The sequence below is a fragment of the Drosophila persimilis genome, unplaced genomic scaffold, assembly GCF_003286085.1.
Source record: "Drosophila persimilis strain 14011-0111.01,24,50 unplaced genomic scaffold, DperRS2 tig00000793-arrow-arrow-pilon, whole genome shotgun sequence".
Classification (NCBI taxonomy): domain Eukaryota; kingdom Metazoa; phylum Arthropoda; class Insecta; order Diptera; family Drosophilidae; genus Drosophila; species Drosophila persimilis.
In genome coordinates, this window is record NW_020825354.1 from 705,622 (window position 1) to 727,565 (window position 21,944).

At 47.5% G+C, this 21,944-nt stretch overlaps 5 protein-coding genes and 1 long non-coding RNA gene across 6 annotated transcripts; 3 read left to right on the plus strand and 3 right to left on the minus strand.

The window, feature by feature from the left end:
- Positions 1–415: 415 nt before the first annotated feature.
- On the plus strand, positions 416–4,001 carry LOC6600669. Its single transcript, XM_002025706.2, has 5 exons — positions 416–793; positions 861–1,010; positions 1,083–1,471; positions 1,531–1,710; positions 1,789–4,001. The coding sequence occupies exons 1-5, from the start codon at positions 721–723 to the stop codon at positions 3,847–3,849; spliced, it is 2,853 nt and encodes a 950-aa protein (XP_002025742.2). The 5' UTR covers positions 416–720; the 3' UTR covers positions 3,850–4,001.
- An 812-nt stretch (positions 4,002–4,813) lies between these two features.
- On the plus strand, positions 4,814–8,344 carry LOC6600656 (protein GPR107). The gene is made up of 7 exons (XM_002025704.2): positions 4,814–4,833; positions 4,936–5,131; positions 5,255–5,365; positions 5,431–5,576; positions 5,641–6,568; positions 6,647–7,048; positions 7,132–8,344. Exons 2-7 carry the CDS (start codon positions 4,991–4,993, stop codon positions 7,720–7,722), a joined length of 2,319 nt encoding a protein of 772 aa, XP_002025740.1. The 5' UTR covers positions 4,814–4,833; positions 4,936–4,990; the 3' UTR covers positions 7,723–8,344.
- A 636-nt stretch (positions 8,345–8,980) lies between these two features.
- On the minus strand, positions 8,981–10,711 carry LOC6600661 (gustatory receptor 8a). The gene is made up of 4 exons (XM_002025703.2): positions 9,492–10,711; positions 9,278–9,429; positions 9,121–9,210; positions 8,981–9,049 (listed from the first exon to the last, which is right to left on the minus strand). Exons 1-4 carry the CDS (start codon positions 10,354–10,356, stop codon positions 8,981–8,983), a joined length of 1,176 nt encoding a protein of 391 aa, XP_002025739.2. The 5' UTR covers positions 10,357–10,711.
- A 455-nt stretch (positions 10,712–11,166) lies between these two features.
- LOC6600660 (segmentation polarity homeobox protein engrailed) lies at positions 11,167–12,387 on the minus strand. Its single transcript, XM_026992899.1, has one exon. The coding sequence runs from the start codon at positions 12,385–12,387 to the stop codon at positions 11,167–11,169; it is 1,221 nt and encodes a 406-aa protein (XP_026848700.1).
- Positions 12,388–15,269: 2,882 nt separating this feature from the next.
- Positions 15,270–20,577, plus strand: LOC6600658. The gene is made up of 8 exons (XM_026992819.1): positions 15,270–15,718; positions 16,779–16,872; positions 16,972–17,075; positions 19,313–19,423; positions 19,484–19,718; positions 19,781–19,901; positions 19,969–20,085; positions 20,150–20,577. The coding sequence occupies exons 1-8, from the start codon at positions 15,632–15,634 to the stop codon at positions 20,442–20,444; spliced, it is 1,164 nt and encodes a 387-aa protein (XP_026848620.1). The 5' UTR covers positions 15,270–15,631; the 3' UTR covers positions 20,445–20,577.
- Positions 20,578–21,423: 846 nt separating this feature from the next.
- On the minus strand, positions 21,424–21,827 carry LOC113566591. Its single transcript, XR_003409150.1, has 3 exons — positions 21,796–21,827; positions 21,582–21,721; positions 21,424–21,526 (listed from the first exon to the last, which is right to left on the minus strand). It is a non-coding gene; the product is annotated as an uncharacterized LOC113566591 (long non-coding RNA).
- Positions 21,828–21,944: the final 117 nt, after the last annotated feature.

Consider the following 21,944-nt stretch of genomic DNA (forward strand, 5'->3'; position numbering starts at 1 on the left):
TTGATTTAATTTTTAAGCACAAGGAACAATTTAAATATTACAGTTTGTTTTTTTTTTTTTACGAATATTCGATACGAATGAATTGAACGCACACTCGTTAATGATGTCTCTGTGTGAGTGTGTGTGTGGGACCTGTCCTAAAATATTCCAACAAATATTGAAGAAGAAAAATGTTGTGGTTTTATTTTACGAACCAATTCAAACCAATCGCGTAATGTAAAAAATTAAAAATGATGTATAGGAATGAATTCATAGCAGTATTTAATGTTCTGATGCCCTCCACAGGCCCAGTTGTGTGTGTTGGGGAACATCTTCTTAAATATTATAAAAACTAAAATCAAATAAAAGAATTATTGTTTCCCACTATGCGAATCTTTCTCCTTAAAAATGTATGTAAAATATATTTGATGGCATTTTTTGGAACGAATGCAAGGAACAATCTGTAATCCTTTGATGGTGCAAGCAATTTTGTTTACAAAAATGTCTATATATGGAACGACTTCAAGCCGCAACACAATCTTGAGTGCTTTGAGGGCTGTGGCTGTCACAGCCATTTCTGTGGTGTTCTTAAATATTCATAGTCCCCGTTTTGATGGGCATTGCATGCGACATGTATCTATAATTGCAACAATTATGGCAGGACAGGCCATCGAGCTGGACAAGTCGAAGAGCGCCTAACAATGTCAATTTGGAAACGGAACTCAAGGCAAGCGGTTCATCATGGTGCAGCTGGTACTCCTCCTCCTAACTGTCGGCCACGCCCTGGCCAGTGCCGAAGAGCTGCTCAAGATAAGTGGGTTCCGCAGATTCGTGTTTCCCCTACAGACTCGTGAGTCTCTTTTTTTGGCTTTCGCCCACAGCCTTTTGGATAGAGCCCTTGCAGCGTGCAGAATTCGATGCGGATATGGTGGTGGTGCTCAAGGAGCTGGATGGCATGCGTCTGGACATCAAGGTGTCGGATGTCTCCATGCCATTGACCCGCTCCGAAGACGGCAAGGATATGCAGCGCTGTAAGCCCAGAAAGATTTTTGGCCCAATTTGATTACTACTTGAAAAAATCTCCCATTTTTTCTCTGATTCAGTCTGTGAGATCTTAGCCAGCGAGGGCACCAGCATTGTCATAGATCTCACCTACAGCCACTGGCCGGAGGGCTACAATCTGCTGCGTGCCCAGGGCATTGCCTATGTGCGGATGGAGCGCATGCTGCGACCCTTTCTGGAGATGCTTGGGGCCTTCATGCGCCAGAAGCGGGCCAATAATGTGGCGATGGTATTTCAAAATTCCAGGGATGCCGAGGAGGCCATGCAGCAGATGATCATTGGTTATCCATTCCGTACGCTGATCCTCGATGCCAGTGCGAGCGACAACCCCAGGGGGGATTTTGTGCAGCGCATACGAGACTTGAGGCCGACGCCCAACTATGTGGCGATGTTTGCCCGCGGTGCGGCCATGAATGGACTCTTCGATAAGGTGAGTCCTGGCGGGGCACGTATTGCGGAATTGATTGCACTCTCTTGGTTTTGTGATAGGCGCAAAAGGGTGGCATATTTGAGCGACCCACCGAATGGCACTTCGTTTTTCTGGATACCCGCGATCGGGTCTTCAAATACAAGCGCCAGGCGGAGCTGGCCAATCGTTTTACCCTGAATGCCCGGGCTATCTGCAGGTCCATGCCCATGCCGGATCTTTACTGCGGCAGCGGATTCACAGTAAGAGCAGCCACAGCCCCGCCAGGATTCGATCCTCTTTAAACACCTTTTCGTTCCTCTCTCTATCCTTCGATGCAGATGCAGCGGGCCATGCTGCTGAATGTGCTGCGGAGTCTGATCAATGCCGCTCAGATGAGTCCGGAGATGCCGCAGCCCATCTACGTGGAGTGCAATGGCACTTCCTCCTCCTCCACAACCGCCGCATCCTCGACCGAGCTGGCTACAGCGGAGCCCGAGCTAGAGGCCGACTCCTGGCTGAACTGGGTGCAATGGAGCAACTTTCTGACCTTTGCCCCGCCCGTGGATCGGTATCCGGATGAATTGGAGGCGGGTCAGCCCACTGCAGTCGTCCTGCCGGCCCTCACCTTTGCGGTAAACATCTCCGCTGGCTACTATTCCAGCGAGCATGAGGCCAAGACCGATCTGGCCATGTGGTCGACCCTGGGCGGTGGTACGCTGCGTCTCCTGAACGAAACGCTCAGTCCGGCGCGTCGTTTCTTTCGCATTGGCACCGCCGAGAGCATGCCCTGGAGCTACTTGCGGCGCAACGAGAAAACCGGCGAGCTGCTACGTGACCGCAAGGGAGAGCCCATCTGGGAGGGATACTGCATTGACTTTATCCAGCGGCTCTCGCAGAAGCTCAACTTCGAGTACGAGATCGTGGCCCCCCAGACGGGGCACATGGGCGAGATGAACGAGGAAAACGAATGGGACGGGGTGGTGGGGGATCTGGTGCGGGGCGAGACCGACATTGCCATTGCCGCCCTGAAGATGTACTCGGAACGGGAGGAGGTCATTGATTTCCTGCCGCCCTACTACGAACAGACGGGCATTTCCATCGTGATCCGCAAACCAGTGCGCAAGACATCCCTGTTCAAGTTCATGACCGTCCTGCGGCTGGAGGTGTGGCTGAGCATTGTGGCCGCCCTGGTGGGCACGGCCTTTATGATCTGGTTCATGGACAAGTACTCGCCATATAGCTCGAGGAACAACCGGGCCGCCTATCCGTATGCCTGTCGAGAGTTTACGCTGCGGGAGAGCTTCTGGTTTGCCCTCACCTCGTTCACGCCGCAGGGCGGTGGCGAGGCGCCAAAGGCCATTTCCGGCCGGATGTTGGTGGCCGCCTACTGGCTGTTTGTGGTCCTCATGCTGGCCACATTCACGGCCAATCTGGCCGCCTTCCTTACGGTGGAGCGCATGCAGACGCCGGTCCAGTCGCTGGAGCAGCTGGCCCGCCAATCGCGCATCAACTACACGGTCGTTATGGAATCGGATACGCATCAGTATTTTATCAATATGAAGTTTGCGGAGGATACGCTGTACCGCATGTGGAAGGAGCTGGCTCTGAACGCCTCCAAGGACTTTAAGAAGTTCCGCATCTGGGATTATCCGATCAAGGAACAGTACGGACACATTTTGCTGGCCATCAACAGTTCGTTGCCGGTGAAGGACGCCCGACAGGGGTTCGACAATGTGGATGCCCATGAGAATGCCGATTATGCCTTCATCCATGACTCGGCGGAGATCAAGTACGAGATAACCAGAAACTGCAATCTGACGGAGGTGGGCGAGGTGTTTGCCGAACAGCCATATGCGGTGGCCGTCCAGCAGGGCAGCCACCTGGGCGACGAGCTCAGCTATGCTATACTGGAGCTGCAGAAGGATCGGTTCTTCGAGGAGCTCAAGACCAGGTACTGGAATCAATCGAATCTGCGCAATTGTCCGATCTCCGAGGACCAGGAGGGCATCACCTTGGAGAGCCTGGGGGGTGTATTCATAGCCACACTCTTTGGCCTAGTCCTGGCCATGATCACCCTCGGCCTGGAGGTGGTGTACTTTAAGAAGCGCAAGGACACCTTGGAGGCAACCATCACCCAGGTGAAACCCATTGAGGCGGCAGAGGAAGGCGGCACTGCCACTGAAGCTGAAGCAAGCAAAAAGGCCGCCTGGCATATACCACTGGACAAGCACAGATCGGCCAAGGTATCGCCGCCGCCCTCCTTTGAGGTGGCCACATTCCGGGGCAAAAAGATGCCGCCAAGGGTAACGCTGGGCGATGGCAAGTTCAAGCCGCGGCTTGGTCTACAATCGCGTCGAAAATTGGGAGCACTTGATGCCCCAATGGGTTACATGGAATGATTATATTGACAGTTAGGGACCGGGCCCAGTTCTACCTGAAGGCCTTCCGACGGGAACGTTGGATTATATTCAGAAGCGTGCACCGGAGCAGCTCTAAGTAATTACTTTAAGTTAAAAACACATATTTATTCCAATTTCAATAATTTAAAAATAAATTTCATCCCACGGTACGTGGTCGGTAAATCAAAGAGTGTGATCGTGGAACAGTGCAGTGAAATTTTTTTGAAAATGAGACGGTATATTTCTGAGGGTCAGACCGTATATTTTATGGATATATTCGCAGTCACGCTGTTTTCTTGCCACCATGTCCAGCTCACACACCTTGAAAGTGTCTATACCTTTCTTAGTATTTTATAAAATTTTCCAGTATTTTTTACGACTAGTTATAGACCCATCCTCTTGTTCAATGCACCAATAAAATGCCATTTGGAGCCATGTCCTAGGCTAATATTCTTATACTAATTTGGGATTAGCATCGAAATCCTAATGGTTTGACTATTAAATCTAAATTTGTTGAAAAATGTAAGAAAAATAAATGGTGAAATTGTATGGTCTATGTGCAGTTGCCAGTATGTCGCTTTGCGACATTTGGAATCAATTTTGAATATTTTACATTACATCTTTTTACATTACATATTTTATATTACAGAAATACTATAAAAAAAGTATAAGAATATGCAAGGTGTGAGTCCTAAACGGGGAACAATTCTGTGTGCTCTACAAAATAATCGCAATACGTAACTATAATCTGACTTGAGTCTTGACATTTCTTGTTTAAACCTTGTTTTATAAACAATTCAATTCAGATGAGATAGTCGTGTAGGAACGATTCCGTCAATCTTATAAAATGGTGTCAAAAAATTCGTCAGTATATTTTTGGTTTATTTTGTAAATTTGTGACGTATATTTCAGTCAGACCGTATATCTTATCAATAAGTCCGTCACAAATAAAACGAAATAAATTCGTAATAAATTTTGATAAAGGTGTGAAAAATTATAAGTTATAGGTGTCAAACGAAACCAATCAATTGCAACCTTTCAATCAAAGCAGGCAGGCACTCTAATTTCTTGTCTCTTCGGGAACAGAGTCACAAAAGGTGCCACGAGACGACAACATCGCGAGAGGCGAAAATTCAACAAAATGCGTGCGCTGAGGATATCCCCGAAGCAGGTGCCACCGGCGCACATCTTAAATATTAAATCAATAGTTTTGCTGGTTATTGTCACACTATTGAGCGCTCCCCATGCTGTGCTATCGCGTAAGCATCACCTGGAAGTTCGCGTAAGTTTGTAAAGACATGTCGACAGACCACCCCCCACGTCCCATCCATCCCACCATCCTCAACCGGCAATGGCAATGGCACCTGACTCATATTTTCTTGTAACCAACTATCACACAACACAGAACGACATGCGGCCCTACATTGCACTGAGCACATTCGGTTTTTACACCAACGGCCATTTGGATGTGCAGCTCAGTAAGCTGACCATTGACGGAGAGAATTCCGCGGACTTGGTAAGTACATATAATGTAGAAACCTTAAGCTTAAGCATCCTTCTAACCCTTGTCTGACTGTGCAGTTCGGTCTCTCGCTGGACAAGACAACCATTGACCAATTGAATCCCTATCTGGACTCGCATCAAAACAAATGCATACTCGAGGAGCCGCCAAATATGCAGACCAGGGGACCCATACTATTCTTTGTCCTAGATCTGAAGGAGCTAAAGTGAGTAGCCGTTTGGCAAAGCGCAAACACACATACACACTGACACGTTTCCCTTCATACACAGAGTTCGCGTAAAGTGCTCTCCCGAATGGGGCAATATGCACATCTACAAAGATATCACCTCGCGGCACAAGCGCAACTCTTTGGCCAAGGTCAGTGACTCGGCGCTCTTCAGGCAGCGTCGTGATGTCCCACCGCAATATTCTGCCGAAGGCGCCGATGACTTGGACGAACATTCAGTGGAGGATCCCACTGATACGGAGGAGCTGAGACAGCCACATGTCTTAAAACCATCGCCGCCAATCGCCGTAGTGGGTAAAATCGAAATGCCAGTCGATGCAAAGCCCAGCCCCAAAGTCTCGGCTGATCCCAAAATGCAGAATGGGGCTGCTCCCGAGACTGAGAAGGCAGCACCGGCCAAGATTCCCGAACAACTTATCCTGGACAAGGAGCGTTTAAATTCGCTGCCTAATCCCGTATACAAGCCACAGAAGAAGGCTGATATCAAACAGGAGGCTGCTGCCGAGCCAAAGGCTTCTGCTGCTGTTGCTGCACCCAAGGAAGCGGAAGTTGCACCAGTCCCCAAACAGCAGCCAGTGGAAGCGCCAAAGGTGGCTTCAGTCCCACCAGCAGCTGCTGTAGCAGCAGGCTCAGCGGCTGACACTGAATCCGACAAGACCAAAGTCGAAAACGGTGCTGAAGAAGTGGCGCCAGCTCCTGTTAATCCCTGGCCCTCTGAGCTGGACCCCTTTCCCGGCGAAAGTCTGCCCGAAATGGGGGAGAGCAACAACTTGTACAAGTCGTACAAGCAATCGCATAATGCACTGTGCAAGGACTCTACGCTGCCGCTGGACAGACAGGTCATCCAGGGCGTGACATATTACAACTTTACCTTCTCCATGCTGGTGGCCTCACTGCTGGATGAGGGCCTCTACAACTTGTACTTCCATGCCTGTCCCAATTACTATGCGCCCAAAATAGTGTCCTTCAATGTGAGTTGCCTGCCCGCCCCTCCCCGCGAAATGGGGCTATATGTTAACCATTTTCCTTTAACTTATGTTTTCTCTCAGGTGGACATTGAGGAGAATAACAATGGCAACTATCTGTCGGCGGGCGAGATGCCCCTGCCCGCGCTGTACTTTATGATGAGTCTGCTCTTCTTCCTGTCCGGCCTCTTTTGGGTGTTCATCCTAAAGAAGAGCAAGCACACTGTGTATAAAATTCATTACTTGATGGCTGTGCTGGTGTTCCTCAAGTCGCTCTCCCTGATGTTCCATTCGATCAACTACCATTTCATTGAGAAGCGTGGCGAGCACGTGGAGACCTGGGCCATACTCTACTATATAGCCCATCTGCTCAAGGGGGCTGTGCTCTTCATAACAATTGTCCTCATTGGCACTGGCTGGACCTTCATCAAGCACATCCTCTCGGACAAGGACAAGAAGATCTTTATGATCGTGATTCCACTGCAAGTGAGTACCATCTGGAGTGCCATCCATTTGGATCGAACCTTCTGTACTATAACTTGTCTTCATTCTGCATTCTGTGTGTATAGGTTCTGGCTAATGTGGCCCAAATCATCACAGACGAATCGGATCAGAGCGATGCCGAGTTCCGCACTTGGCACAACATTTTCTTCTTTGTGGATCTGCTGTGCTGCGGTGCCATACTGTTCCCCATTGTGTGGTCCATACGGCATCTGCATGAGGCCTCGGCCACCGACGGCAAGGCGGCCATCAATTTGCGCAAACTGAAGCTCTTCCGCCAGTTCTACATTATGATCGTTTGCTATATCTACTTTACGCGCATCATTGTCGATCTGCTCCAGATGACGGTGGTGTTCCAGTATGCCTGGCTAGACGAAATGTTTCGCGAGATGGCCACCTATGTGTTCTTCGTGCTGACGGGCTATAAATTCCGCCCAGTTTCATCGCATCCATATTTCACAGTGCCCGACGACGATGATGACGATGAGGTGGAGGTACTCACTGGTTCTGGCCTTACCGAAACAGTGCATCGCATCAAGCCCCTGAATCGTGGCAGCCATGGCAGCGGCTCTGCTGGTAGCATAACCATCATCGAGGGCAATGAGGATGAGCGCGAGAATCTCATTGCAAAACGAGAATCAAGTCATGAATACGATTAGGCGATAAGAAAACACACACTATACAACCAATCCAATCTATTTAAAAATATTCCAATGCATAGTCTTTAGTCGTCCCACATGTTTCCCTCTCCCCCCACGAAGGTCTCGCCGGATCTTCGCCCTGAAATTCTAGCAATATACTACACAAGTTTACCCGCGAGGAAGAAAGGATTGTGTGTGTGTGTGTGTGAATTAGGTCTTATTTTGGTTCAGTCCAGCAAACCTTTTATTACGTTTAGTATAACATTATGATACACTACAAATACTTGAGTTTAAATCATCATCGTAAATAAGAAACGAAAAGTAGCTACCAGTAGCTTAGAATTGAATGGGAAGAGAATAATCTCAATTTGTGAACGGCACAGCATTCAGTGGACTTCAGCGAGAGAGAGAGTGAGAGAGAGAGGAGGCCCCGTCCAGCGCCCAGGCGGAAGACACATTTGTAAATAATTACCTAATAATCCAACGCACCGAACGCTGCTTCTGAATCTTCCCCGGCCCCCCTCCCCCCTCTACTATATATAAATACACTATACTGTATATGTTTAAACTTATGTATAATTTTAACAAAATATAACAAAGCTTTAATATATAAACCAGGAGATTAAACATCTTATACCTATTCCCAACCCATGGTTCAATAAGTCCCCGACTTTAGAAGTTTTAATTTACTCTTAAACATAGATCTTAGAGTCCAGTCAAATGTATTCTATAGAAGTTCCACGCTCCACGTCCTTTTTGTAAATGGTTTTGTAAGGCTCCCCTAAAAAAACTCGCTCAAATCAATTATGATTATGATTTAAGTTTGTTTGAGTTTTGGCAATTGTTAAAAGAGCTAAATCATGTATGTGACTTTGGTAGATAAATTTCCATGACCATGGGACTTGTAGCGTTGCGTCCTGATAAAAAACCAAACGCTGTGCGCACCGCGGCAATACTTTTTGTATGCCCAACACATCATGGTAGAGTGTTTAACGAAAAATTCTGTTCTCTGCTATCTCAAGCACTTTTTATTTTGCCAATCGGTATATATCATTTTGCTTCCAGCATTCGCAATTAGCTTGATGATTCGTGGGCAAGAGTCCTGCTGTGGTATCAATCAAGCCCGTTCTTGGCTTCAAAGTTATTATCAATTGCTTGCCATCAGTCTACACAAAAGGTTGTAGCTTCTAAGAAGAATATAAATAATTTGCAAACATTTACACTTGGGGGACGGGAGTAATCGGGGGACCTTTATTGTGTGATACTATTTCTATCATTATTGATTGCTAAACTTTGGTATAAACTGAATGGTGTAGATGATGTAGGTGCCCACCGAACAGACAATCTGTAAGCACAAAAACAGTTGGAAGGACCTTTTAGAAATCTCTCTCTGGATAGGATACTCCCAAAACGCACCCGCGTGAGCAGACAACAGTCCAAGATGGTGACGCCCAGGCAATTGATGCGCAGCGGCTGATGAAGGATTTGCAAAGAAAAGTTCTGAATCTGCAAAAATGATTCAAGATTACAATAAGAGATGGTCTCGCAGTAGAGTTAGCTGGGCGTGCGTTACCTGCAAGGAAAGATCTGCAAAGCCACAACATCCCGTTTCCGTGACAATATTGTGCAGCTGATAGGCTATCCGTGGAACTATCACCATGCAGCTCTGCGAGGCATAGATGAAGGCGGGTATCTCGAACAAGGCGGGCAATATCAAAGAGTAATCTGTACACCCCCAAGCAGAAAGACTCGTATGCACTCGGATGGACCTACTCGAATGGACTTACCCAAATTGGCAACGGATATGTATATGGTGTAGTACATAAAATAGCAATCGACTGCAATCCGCACATAGATCGAGAGCAGAACGGTCAGTGTGGAGAAGCGAAAGGCCCGCTGGAAGCAGGTGTACATCTCATGCACATCGTTGTAGACGCACTGCTTCTGCAACAGCCGGCGGCGCAGGAAGTGCCCAAAGTCCTTGAAGCTGCGACCCGTTAGGCTGGCAAATCGCGAGTACTCTGCCAGTAGGGAAAGCTCCCGTTCGAGCTGGGCCAGCTGCTGGCGGAGCAGCTCCATGTGCAGCACAAACTGTACGTTCCGCATGTACATGAGGAAAACGAGCGGCTCGAATGTGCTCCAGAAGAGTATCAAGTGCATGTCGGCGGGCTGCACCTGCCACAGCCAGATATTGATGAGGATCTCCCCCACCAAGATGCCGTACAGCGAGATCAGGTAGCGTCGGTACTGACGTAGTTCGCTGCGTATGGAGACTGGCCGGGACAGCCGCCTGCTGCCGTGCTGCTGCTGCCTGTTGAGCTTCCCATGGAGCCACCAGAAGCGGGCCAGGGGCCGCTGGCTGGCCATCGTCTCAGCATAGATGGACAGCACTGCAAGCTCTGAGAATATGAACTTCATGCCATCGTTCACGCAGCCGAACAGGTCGCCCTTATAGAGAAACTCCAGATCGCTGGTCAGGCACACGGCTACCATTCCACTCAACCCCATAAGGATGAACAGGCTCCAGGCTCGGAGCAATTGGCGCGTCCTGTGCGGCCGTTCATCCCCTGGCAGAGGCAGGCCATGGAAGCCGAGCACCTGGTAGAAACGCAGATGAAAGTGCAGGACGCGGCCCAAACGCCCGCTCATCATATACTGGCCTCTGTCCTCGGGCTTCTGACTAATACTACTGGCTTTCAGGCTTATCCCTTCGACACATCTTCAGTGGCTGATGGCAACTGCTGATTGGACACCAGGGATACCATTAAGCGTCCAAGGTTTTATACATTATGTGTGTCAGGAAAAAGGAAACAGATTGGAAATTATAAGCCATCAAACTGGTGTACCCTGTACCTAAGAGTTTTGGCTATTTATTTCATAAAGACGCAACAGAAAACTGAATTTTCCAATCAGAATCGAAGGTTTTGTATGCTAGAAGTACTTCTTAAAAATTCGTACCTTCTGAGCATCCGTTTAGGGCCACTGCTCCCATTTTTTCGAGAGTTATTCAGGCAGATGCAAAAGCGTCAAATAGAATGCCTGTGAATGTAATCACAAAATACATGTCTTGCGGATCGATAAAGTGGTTACTATATCCGGTACTCAAAGGGAGACCCCACAGCTGGTTTAGGGTACCTTTCTAGTAGCACCTGCCCGTCTATAATTCTATTATTTAAGCTTATGGGTCACCGAATGACTGACATAACTCATTTCATTAGCTTAAGTAGCGACCGGATCGGGTCGGAGAGAGGAAGTTCTCTCGCTCTCTCTCTCTCTTTCTGTCACTAACTCAGAGCGTTTAAAACCACTTTCCAACCGGTTCCCAAACACAATAAAGACATATGCACATAGGTACTCGTACATTCAAAGTCTATATTTTTCTGCTCTGCTCTTATCAACTATAAAAAAAAGGGCAATAAATAAGTCTACATTTAGGGGGGGCGGGGCGGAGGGGCACCTCCGCTACAGATAGGGCCCACTGTACTGATAGCCACCGCTGCCGAAGCCCTGGACATGACCTACGTTGTAGCTGTCGACACCGTTGTACGTCTCGGGGGCGGCACTGTTGAATCCCGTGGCCTCTGGCCAGTCCACCAGAGCCGGTCGACGACGACGTGCTGGAGCTGGCGCCCCATACGTGTCCGCCACCTCATCCTCGTAGCCTTCGCTGCCGCTGGGCAGCTGTGGAGATGGTCGGAAGCCCGAGCTGCTTCCACTACTGCTGCTGCTCGGCCTGGAGTAGTCATAGCCGTAGGCGGACGACGACTCCTCGGGGGCCTCCAGGGTGTAGGCCGGAGCCCGGCCCGACTTGGGGCCGCGTCCAGAGTGGGCGTAGGGAGCAGAGTAGCTGTAGCCCGGCTCCGTCTCCGTCTCCTGCTCAATGTGCTCCTCGACGGGAGCGGGCTCTGCGTAGGCGCCACCAATATGATGCGGATAGGATCGCGATGAGTGCGGGTAGTGGTAGCCCAGATCGTCATCATCCTCCTCCAGATGGGCATGGTGTTGCTTGTGGTGATGGTGGTGGTTCAGCTGGGGGCGGGACTCAATCACTCGGTACGTCTCCACACTGTGCTCCGGATGATCCTCATACCCGTAGCCGCTGTGCACTGGAGCTGGGGCTGGAGCTGGCCTGGAGCTGTGCTGCTCCTCGATGATCGTGTAGGTGTTTACCTTCTTCTTGGGTGGCAGTGGCAGTGGTGGCGGCGGTGGTGGCTTCTTGTTGAACGACTCCGTGAGGTGATCGGCCAGCTCCTTGGCGTGGTTCAGATACTCGGCGTGCTCGCTCATGTGCAGCGGCTTGTCCAGATCGGAGAGAATGACGCTCTCCAGCAGGGGACTGGGGTGCTTCGGCTTGGGTGGTGGTGGTGGTGGTGGTGGTGCTCCACGACCCCGCTGCAGGCGCTGCAGCTGATGGGGATGCGGATGGTGATGGTAATGGTGAATCACCTTGGCCACCTCGGGCTCACCGCCCTGCTCCTTGGGCACATGCACCTTGATGTGGACATACTCGTTGCCAAAGGCGGCCACCGAGGAACACCAGTAGAACACCAGCAAGAGGAGGAGCAGCGGCCATCGGGCCATGCGTCCCATGGTCATGGTCGGAGGCGGCTTCGAGTGCATTCTGTAGCTGTCGACGGGTATCTGGTTCTCTTGAAGCGCGCACGCGGTCTGATTCGTTGTCATCACCTTATGGCCTATAGACCGCCGCCTTGCCAAAATTGGTTTAAACCGAAATCTTTCTTTTGTCAAAATTTATATACAACAGCCCAGACCAGACGAAGCTGCGACGCAGCTCTTGACCTACGTTCCTCCCGGGCATTGGGAAAATACGGTGACCATTGAATGCCCTTCTAAATGAGGGGGAAAAATTAAAAGGAGAACAAAATGATCTATTACTAATTCGGAATCTGTAGAGAATGCGATGCAATTTATATATTTATAAATGATGCATACTTTATTCTCTTTCCTAAGTGTTCTACAATAAAGGACAGAACTGAAAGGCGCTCTAGATGAAATACATATGCTGTCAGCGTTTATTTTTGCAATCAATTGAATGTATAGTACATATATCTCTCTTTATACGATTAATGCCAATTAAACTGAAATACAAACAGAGGGCCAAGCAGCAAGATGATTTTTTAAGACACGCGAGATGTACGATCATTTGTACATATCATAAATGTATTTTTAAAGTGGATATTCCCAAATATCCAATTAATACCTAAAAATAAGCAGTAATAATGTAATTAATACTTCTTAATACTTTCTGATGATTCTCGTCCCCCCTCCTTGAATCGGACTTCACCGATAGCATTGTGGTTAATCGATAAGCATCGATAGACTGCAGCAAAAAGTGCACATGCCCTGCGATTGGGAGAGTGTAAAAGGCTAACTGTAAAATGTCATTTTGTGGTAACCACCGTTTGACAGTCTCTCTTCTCTGCTCTTCTCTCTTCGACTCCACTCTCATCCACTCTCACTCTCTTTGGCCCCGCTCCCGCCGTCTAACCACCTAGCGGTTGTTTTTGTTCATTTCTTATTTGTTTTAACTTTTGTTTTCATTATCATTGAAATGCGGCGCATATTTTTCTAGCCGCCAGCCAAATAAAATCGTAACGAAAGTTCATTTCATACAAATTCAATAATGAAAGCGACTCTTCTTATGCCCTCTCCTCTCTTCCTCTTCCTCTTCCTCATCGACCATCGACGACCCATGAACGACTTCTGTTCGATCGTTAAGGCCAACTTCCAGTTGATAAATTGTAGCGTCCAATCTAAACCTATATTCCGCAAATTCTCACTTATATTATATAATATCGAATTATTTGTGATTATTTTTTAATGTTGTTTGTGTGTGTGCATTCCAATGTGAAATTAATAAACATTTAATTGTGATGCTAATGTGGCAACACTGAGAAAGTTGCGCTGCGGCATTCATTATCATTAGCGCATCATCATCATCGTCATCAGGAAAGTTCATCATCATAGCTCTGTATATAGAAACAAGCAAAGAAAAATTCCAAATTATAATAATACAAACATTAGTTAAAATGCAACTCGTTTTTATAGAAACGTCTGATTGACTTGTAATTTATTCGCACTTGATTTTTCGTGTGGAAATTCTAAAACAAGCCCCGAAATCCAATCTATAATTTGAGATCATTTCTCAGATTACCCATAAATTATCCACAAACCCATAGCAGCATGGAAATTTACCAAGCCAGGCATGGGTAGGGGTATGGGTAGGGGTATGGGTAAGGGTAAGGGTATCTGTGGAGTAGATTCGCCCCATGCTTTGTATCTGGGGAATGCGGTTTCTGTTCATGCAAAATCGAACCCATTTAAATGAGATATTAAATGAAATTAAGACAAGACAAGAAAATAAGAAATGAGGAAGGGGAAAACAACAAATGTGTTTATAAGCAAAAATATTCATGGTCATAGTTGTAAGGGGGGGGCACTGGTATTACCTACGTATACGTAACCAAATACACTTCCAATGTGGCCTGGCCCCAAAAAAAAAAAGGGCAGAACAATATAAGCAATGACGGAAAATAGGAGACCCCTAACCCCCAGCATTAAACCGTAAAGCCTATTAGCCCTCTAATTGACTTAAGAGGTACAGGCGTTTCCATATGTAAATGCGAATACGTATACGATAAGTAGACCAACGCACAATCAACTTTATGACGATTATTAAACAAGCAAGTACTTAGTAAGGTGAGAAGTTCCAGCTCCTGCATAACTGTTTCAGATGCCAACTTAGGACAATTTTAGACATTTAGGGTTAAGCAATATTATGTTATTTTTATAGCGGCGGCTTAGCTGAAGCCAGATAAATGTCCATACACGAGATCGATAAGCAACTACTGCGGTGAGAGATTAGCATAGAACTAGTTTCGGGCGACGCCGGCAGATCAAAAGAAAGTACTCTTAGGCGGTTCATTAATGCTTTATAAAAGCAATCAAAAAGTGTCCAAGTTACGATGATTCATCGGCGGCTGGCCCGAACAGTGACAATTCCTCGTTTTGCCTATTCATTTTTATCGATCACAGAAATCCCTTTGCTATCGATCACAGGCGAGTGAAACACTATTTCATTCACCCATGCAATCACAGGTAATCCCAGATCACAGATAAGTGGATGCCTATCGCTGCCTTTGCGCAGAAATTCCTTATCTATCGATCACAGGGGAGGGGACAACTATTTCGTTTAGCCATGCAATCCTATACTTCTCCTCGCACCTTTTTATCGATAGTAGCTAAAAGGAGAGCGGACAGGTGGGTGGTGCGTGCCAACGCTGACGTCAGCGCGCTGTCTTAGTTGCTGCCTTGGCCAGCAGCGGCAGCGGCAGCGGCAGCGTCGCGTCTGTTTGGCGTGCGGTTCGTCATCGTTGTTGCTGCGTCAGCAGAGCAGAGCAGAGTCGGTCGGTTTGTTTGTTGGTGGGGTTGATGTGTTGATATTGTCAAGAGTAAGTGCTTCGGCAGCGCCGACGCTAGACGCCTTCGTCTGTTGCTGCTGCTGCCGCTCGATCCGGCCCGGCCTGGGACGGCGCCAAAACAAACCAAAATCAGTTTGAATTCTGCCTTCAAGCGCTCTAGAACAAAGCTGGCCAAATCCGAGAGAGTCCACACACAGATTAGCCTTACACTCTATTTGCTCTGGAATTAATCAAAGAATACAGCAGTGTCTAGTGTCTAAATACGTATATTAAATAGTAAATTTCTTGTGTTGTTTTTTGTTGCTCTTAGTTTTTTGAGTGCACATTTTATTGCGTTACTTTGAGATACGTATACGTACACCCTAGCCAAGCCAACCAATACAAGGCAGCAGCGATAGCGTTTATAGAACGCGAAAGCAAAAAGAACAGAAGGAATTGTTATCAACACTACTGCTCCATTCGCTCCAATTGCTCCAATCAGTGCAATGTCCTCTGGAAAGATTCTACCACGGCGCCAGGCGGTGCCCGTCCTCTACACTCGCGGCACCCACTACGAGGTCGGCTTCGATATGGTAAGTCGTGTGACCTTTGCTGGGGAGGGTCCTTGTCCTTCTGCCCCCATTCCCATCAACTCATTGGTGGCTCACGCCATCTGAATTTTTGATTGCACTTCCTTCAAACTTACCCTGAGGTAATTATCTGGACTATTGTGTCTCCAAGAACTTGAAAAGATACCTATTTTGGTTATTTGTAGAGCAACTAGAACACTGAACCTTGATTTAATGGCTTAATGATTGGCACTTAAATCATATACCAAATTGCTCTGACCTAGATTCAGTGCTTAAGAAAGAGTGTATATAGGATATCTACTATCTTTACTGGATTCGACTGTTCCCATGCTCTCTGTACTGTATAATTTGTGTTCTGAGATAAGCGCAAATTGTATTATTATTTTCACACAATTTCGGATATCCTTTTTGCACTCTCAAGAATCCCATCAATTCGTGGTTCAGGGGCTGAGCAAAACCGCAAGAGTCAAAGGGCTGTAAAGCTTTATCTGTTCTGTGGTTGGGTTATCTTTACTGCAGCCGGAGAGACCCACATTCAAGTCTCGGACCCAACCACAGTCGTTTTGCTAAATAATGCAGATTCGTGATTCTCGCGGCTTTGTCTGGCATTGACAATCGGGTTTAAGATCCAATTTGCATGGAGTTTTACGGAGTTTAGCCGCTTCCACGTCCGCGTCCGCGTCCGCGTCCGTGCCTGTCTCCGTGTCCGTGTCCGTCTCTGGTGCCCACCCAAAAGGTTATTTTACAACAAATAACCCCCACAACACCCATTCATTATTCATGCTGCTTTTTGTTGTTGCTGGGTTCTTTCTTTATTCTCTGTTGTATTTTAGTCGTCGTTTGTTTTCCTTACACTGGCGATCGATCGGTCGTGATCGATTATATTTTTGTTTCACTTTTTTATAGGTATCAAATACACAAAAACGGATTTGCAAATAATTCTCCATAGGGGGGCGGGCCTTTATTTTCATTTTTTTGTTGTTGTTTTGTTTTTTACAAAATTAGAAAGCATTTAATCATTTAATTATAATGGAAATATATTGTATATTTAATTGCTTTACAGGGCCGCACGTTTGGCTCGATGATTAAGAACTTTTTGCTCTTATCGAAGCCACTGATCGAGACCTACTTGCCCCTCTATCAATCCCCAAAAGGCAGTAAGTACTCATGAGAGCATCGCTCACACCAGATGGGTGGCTCGAGTGGATCGAATGGATCGAATGGATTGGATGGGATAATGATTCATTCATTTTCAGAGCAAATCTATAATGAGACCCTGGAGTCGGTGAAGGATAGTTTCCCCCAGTATATACGCGAGCTGGAGGGCGTGGCCGATGGTGCGGAGGTGGAATTCCATAAGGTGAGAATAGCTTACAGATAGTAGCGCTAGCCCCCCCCACCCCAATCCAATTAGTCAGGGGTTGGGGGGGTTGCTAATTAGCACTCAACTGTAAACTGTAAACGACCGACTAATAGTAATACTCGTACATCGAATTATCTTCGCTGTGTTGCAGTGCACAATTAAGTGCCCATTAAATCGAATACAATTGTTGGAGCTTTTGGCTCAAATATTGTAATTTGACGCTAATAATCCGCACTGCAAGGCTGCCGACGGAGTGTGGGCGGGTGGGCGGTCGGGCGGCGTTCTAACGGTGTAGCTAAAGCAGAACTTAAAGTCGTGTCGTGCAATCGAATAATCTCTGGGACATTGCGTGTCTGTGGGGTCTCCAATGACAACATTAAAGGCGATACCCACCGAGTGCAGTGCTCTCAGTACAGTGTTAATTGGCTAAAAGGGCCCCCACCCCCACCGTTTGATGATCTAACAATGCAATTAGTAGCTGCTTAGTCTTTCCTTTAATTTTATTGTAATCAATGAAGTGGCTTCCTCCCCTCCCCCCCCTCTCCCCATCCCTCTCTACGTGCAGTCCAACAATGCCATGCCTTCTGCGATTCCCACTTAGCCGGCGACCACTGTGCACAAGCAGAACTCGAAATGTTGACCGCCGTGCCCGTGCCTCGTTCAGAGCATAGACATTGAACTAGTTCCTGCTGCTGCCGCTGCCACTGCCGCTGCCGCTGCGTACGAAAGTGATAGACAGGCCATCGTCTGTATACCCTAGTCAGCAATGAGGTATCACGATTCTTACCAACTGTTTGCCAAGCGGAAAAAGAAGCCATCTCATGGCTCTGCAGCTGTCCCAATGAATATTACAATATTTGTCATATGTACGTTTTGCACACCAAAACTCCCTCTCTACATTATATAACTGCCATTAAAAGCCAAAAACTTGTTTCTAAGTTTATGCAATTGTAAAGTTTACAATTAATTTCGGGTCAAGAGACTTACGAGCCCCTTGTACTACATACATACATATATTCATTCGATCGTAGCTCTAGCGATAAGCTAATGGTGGGAGTAATATATTTGTATCAAATTTTGGTGGCCCCTCATTGTTTGTGCATTGTACAAGGCGATTGTAAGGCCTAAACTATGGGCTTACAAGGAATATATCAATGTAACTTTATTGACTTCATTTTGGGGAGTACATAGCCAACCGAAATTTGATCAAGGTAGGTCTTCTACTGCTAGCTCCCATTGCAGGTGCAAGAGTATCTTCAGCTGCGACCCTGAAGCTACGAGACTTTCCTTCTTGTTTAAGCCAATTTGTAGAGCACAGCACACAAGAGCAAAGGGGAAAGAGGAAAGAGAAGACAAGCCTGAAAAATGCCTCAGATCGAACCGAACCCTTGCTTGGCTTCATTTGGCTTTTGCCATGGCCGCCATTGATATTACGATTGACATTGGAATTGGTATTCGGATTAGGCACATGCTCATTAGAATGGCCAATGCAGAAGTCTCAGTGCAGTGCAGTGCAGTGCGGCTGCCTTGCTCGATAATGTGTTATAATTTTTTTCGTCCATTCAGCTTTGGCCAATTAATTGCACGCAAAAATCGCGCTGACCCTGGCCGCAACTGTGAGCATCTACATCTATCTTAATCTCCCAGCTCCATCACAGCACAAGGTACACGCCACACGCCACACGGTACACCCCACACGGTGCGGTGCGTCGTCTTGGCTGTTCTGTGGCTGGTGTGCAGGTGCTGGGCGGGGGTCTGAGGCTGGGACTGTGGCTGTGGCTGTGGCTAACACGGGTACTAACGTACGACAATTAATAATTCAAATTAGCAGCATTAACATTGCGTTAGGCTGTCCATCTGATGTGCTGCTGATCTCCGATGCAGTTTCTAATAATAAAAGTCTGATTAGCATGGAATTGGATCGGTAACGAGGTGCAGGTGTCTTGTGTGGCTATGCGATGCTAAGCGATGCTAAGCGATGCTCTTTGTCATTGCTACTTACAATATTTCAAACGAAAACAAGAAAGAAAGGCTAGCCGAAGTGTCAAGTACGACACGACCTAGACACAGACGCAGACGCAGACCCAGTCCCAGTCCCATGGGTGTTATCTGAGTGATTTCCATATACACCAGTAAAGAATCTTATAAATAAAGAGATTAGCAGACGTACGTGGTTATACTTTAATATATATATTTAATTTTGTTTTTAAAACGTTTATCATATTGCTTTTTAGCTCTTTCTGCTGCACCTTGACGACATCTTGCCGCAGGCATTGAAGCTACAGCCGCGCAACAATAACCAGCCGACTGGCTGCTCCACAATCATTGTCAACCAAAAGAATTGCGTAGGTAAAGCCTAGAGGAGCCCCAGAAGATTGCTTTAATACAGTGCGTCTCGTTTATAGCGACTGTTGGGCCACACCGAGGATGCCCTGACGGAGACCCTCAATCATTACTATTTTGTTGACGCGCACATCATCAGCGACAAGCCGCAGGGCAAATACAATGTCAAGGAGGAGCACTTTATGTCCCTGTGCTACGCCGGACACTTGCCCGGCTACACCATGAATCAGAATTACCATGGCCTGGTCTTCAGCATCAATACGATCAGTGCGGAGCTGTTGCGCAGTGGCAAGACACGTGAGTGTACCCCTTTCGATGGGATGAGACCTTTAATGAGGGTTTGCTTTAATGCTTTTTAGCGAGACACTTCTTGACACGAGCCCTGCTGGCCACCAGCAATGTGGACGATGCTTTTAGGGTGCTCAGGGACGCAGGTGTGGGAGCAGCCGATGCCTGCTCCATTAACTTTACCTTCTTGGCGTGAGTATCAAAGGGACTTTGGTCAACGGTCAACAGTCTGCAGTTTTCGTGTTCCTTGATTTCACAGCGATCCCCGCCAGATGTTCTACAATGTGGAGATGGCGCCTTCGCCAGACCGTAAGAATGAGTCGCTTTTGAACATCAAGGAGATACCCTTGGGCAATCATAACTACCATGTGAATCAGTGAGTACCAGAGACCTACCAGTAGTCATTAGCGCAGCTTGAGTAATTCTCGATTCGATCCTAGATTCGATCGCATTCACCAGGATCAGGCCAACGCTCTGATGGTCGACTCCAGCGTGTCGCGAATGCAGGCGTTCGGCACCTACAAGCCGCCATCGAGCGAGCAGGATGTGCGCCACATGCTGGGCGATGTCTCTGGGGGATTGTATTGCGTGTGGCGCGAGAATGGCAGCTGTGACGAGGTGGTCAAAACCATTGCCGTTGGCATTTTCGATCTCACCGCTAGGACCATGTCGCTCTATTCGGACAATCCCAGTCAGACGGAGCCTCACTGCAGGTTGCCTCTGCTCTTCAAGTAGCTTTAATGCACACACCCCCGCCCCCCGCCTTTGTTGGACGCAGATTTTACTCGTATGCTTAATAAACATAATCAAATGACAGTTTGAGCTTGATCCAACATTTTGTTGGGTCCTTAGCCAATCTAAAACCTCACACTCTTTAAAATAAAATTGTGAAATTTGAGTGAGCCAAGATGTTAGTACAGGGGGGCATGTGCATGTGGATAATTTCCCCACACGTCCTGTGTGGTGTGATTCCAGGCGCCCATCTACCTGGGCGCCATGGAGCCCCTGGTTAGCGGCAGCGAAGATGACCAAATATTTCCAAGGACGCGACGGCTTCGGCAATAAACAGATCACAGTGCTGCTGCTCTAGTTTATCCCAGGTGAGGCTTCTTCAGGTCCAAAGAGTTTGCTTGGATCTTTCCTGGGAATGTGCGGAGCGTCGAGCTGGTTCTTCGTTTATTAGGCTCGTGCGTTAGGCTCGTGCGTTGCTCGTGCGTTGCTCGTGCGTTAGGATCGTGTGTTGCTCGTGCGTTAGGATCGTGTGTTAATCTCGTGTGTTATGCTCGTGTCTTAGGCTCGTGTTATTGAATATGCTATGTTTTGTTTACCGAGAGTTTGATATGTGCAACGTATCGTGGAAGAACAGGGGCAGTGCAGTGATCAAACTGCATAGCCAGGGCCCTTCTATGCTATGTCACTTGCTTAGCTCGAAGAAGAAGCACTCCAGGCCGCGCGCGTTCTGCCACTTGCCATCGAAGAGTGCCATCTGGTAGACCTCCATCAGGACGCGGATGCAGTCGACCATCAGGAGATAGAAGTCGTTGCTGAGGAGAACCACAATTCGGGCGTAGCTAGCTGTGGCCGGGCTGGGGGGCCGGGTCACACAGCCTATGAGAATGCGTAGCAGCTGCTCCTTGTGGTCGGGCAGGCAGTCGGTGATCAGCAGTTTCAGTCGACGGATGTGGAAAAAGTCGGCGACGAAATTGACGCCGTCTAGTTTAGCCATCAACTCGGCAATCAGTTCAATACGGTCGTCGGGGGTGAGATCCTCACCGCGCCGAGCTTGCCACTTCCTCTTGCGATGATGACCGTTCATTCTGATAGAACATTGGGATTCTCACTGATTCTGATTTTCAGACAATAAATACATACGTATGTGCACTAATTGAAGAAAGGAATTCGAATTACAGTGCAATTTGTTCACTTTTCACTTCTTCTTGGATTGGTCTTCGGCAGAATCCACGCGTTGCTTTCTTCAGGGAGGATGCGAACAATCCAGAACGAAATTACTACTGAAAATACAGCGAACTTAGGCGTTTTATTGTAACTTTTTTCTAGTTTCTCAATTTTTACACAGAACACTCACTGAACTGACTATTAACTGCCTGATTTGTTGACAATATGTGAACAAATGTTTGGCCTATTCCGATTGACAAAGCCGGCGAAAGCCCGCATTGGCAGCACTGGCTTTGTAAAGGTAGCACCTTTGCGGCTTCCTAGCTTCATGTTTTAGCA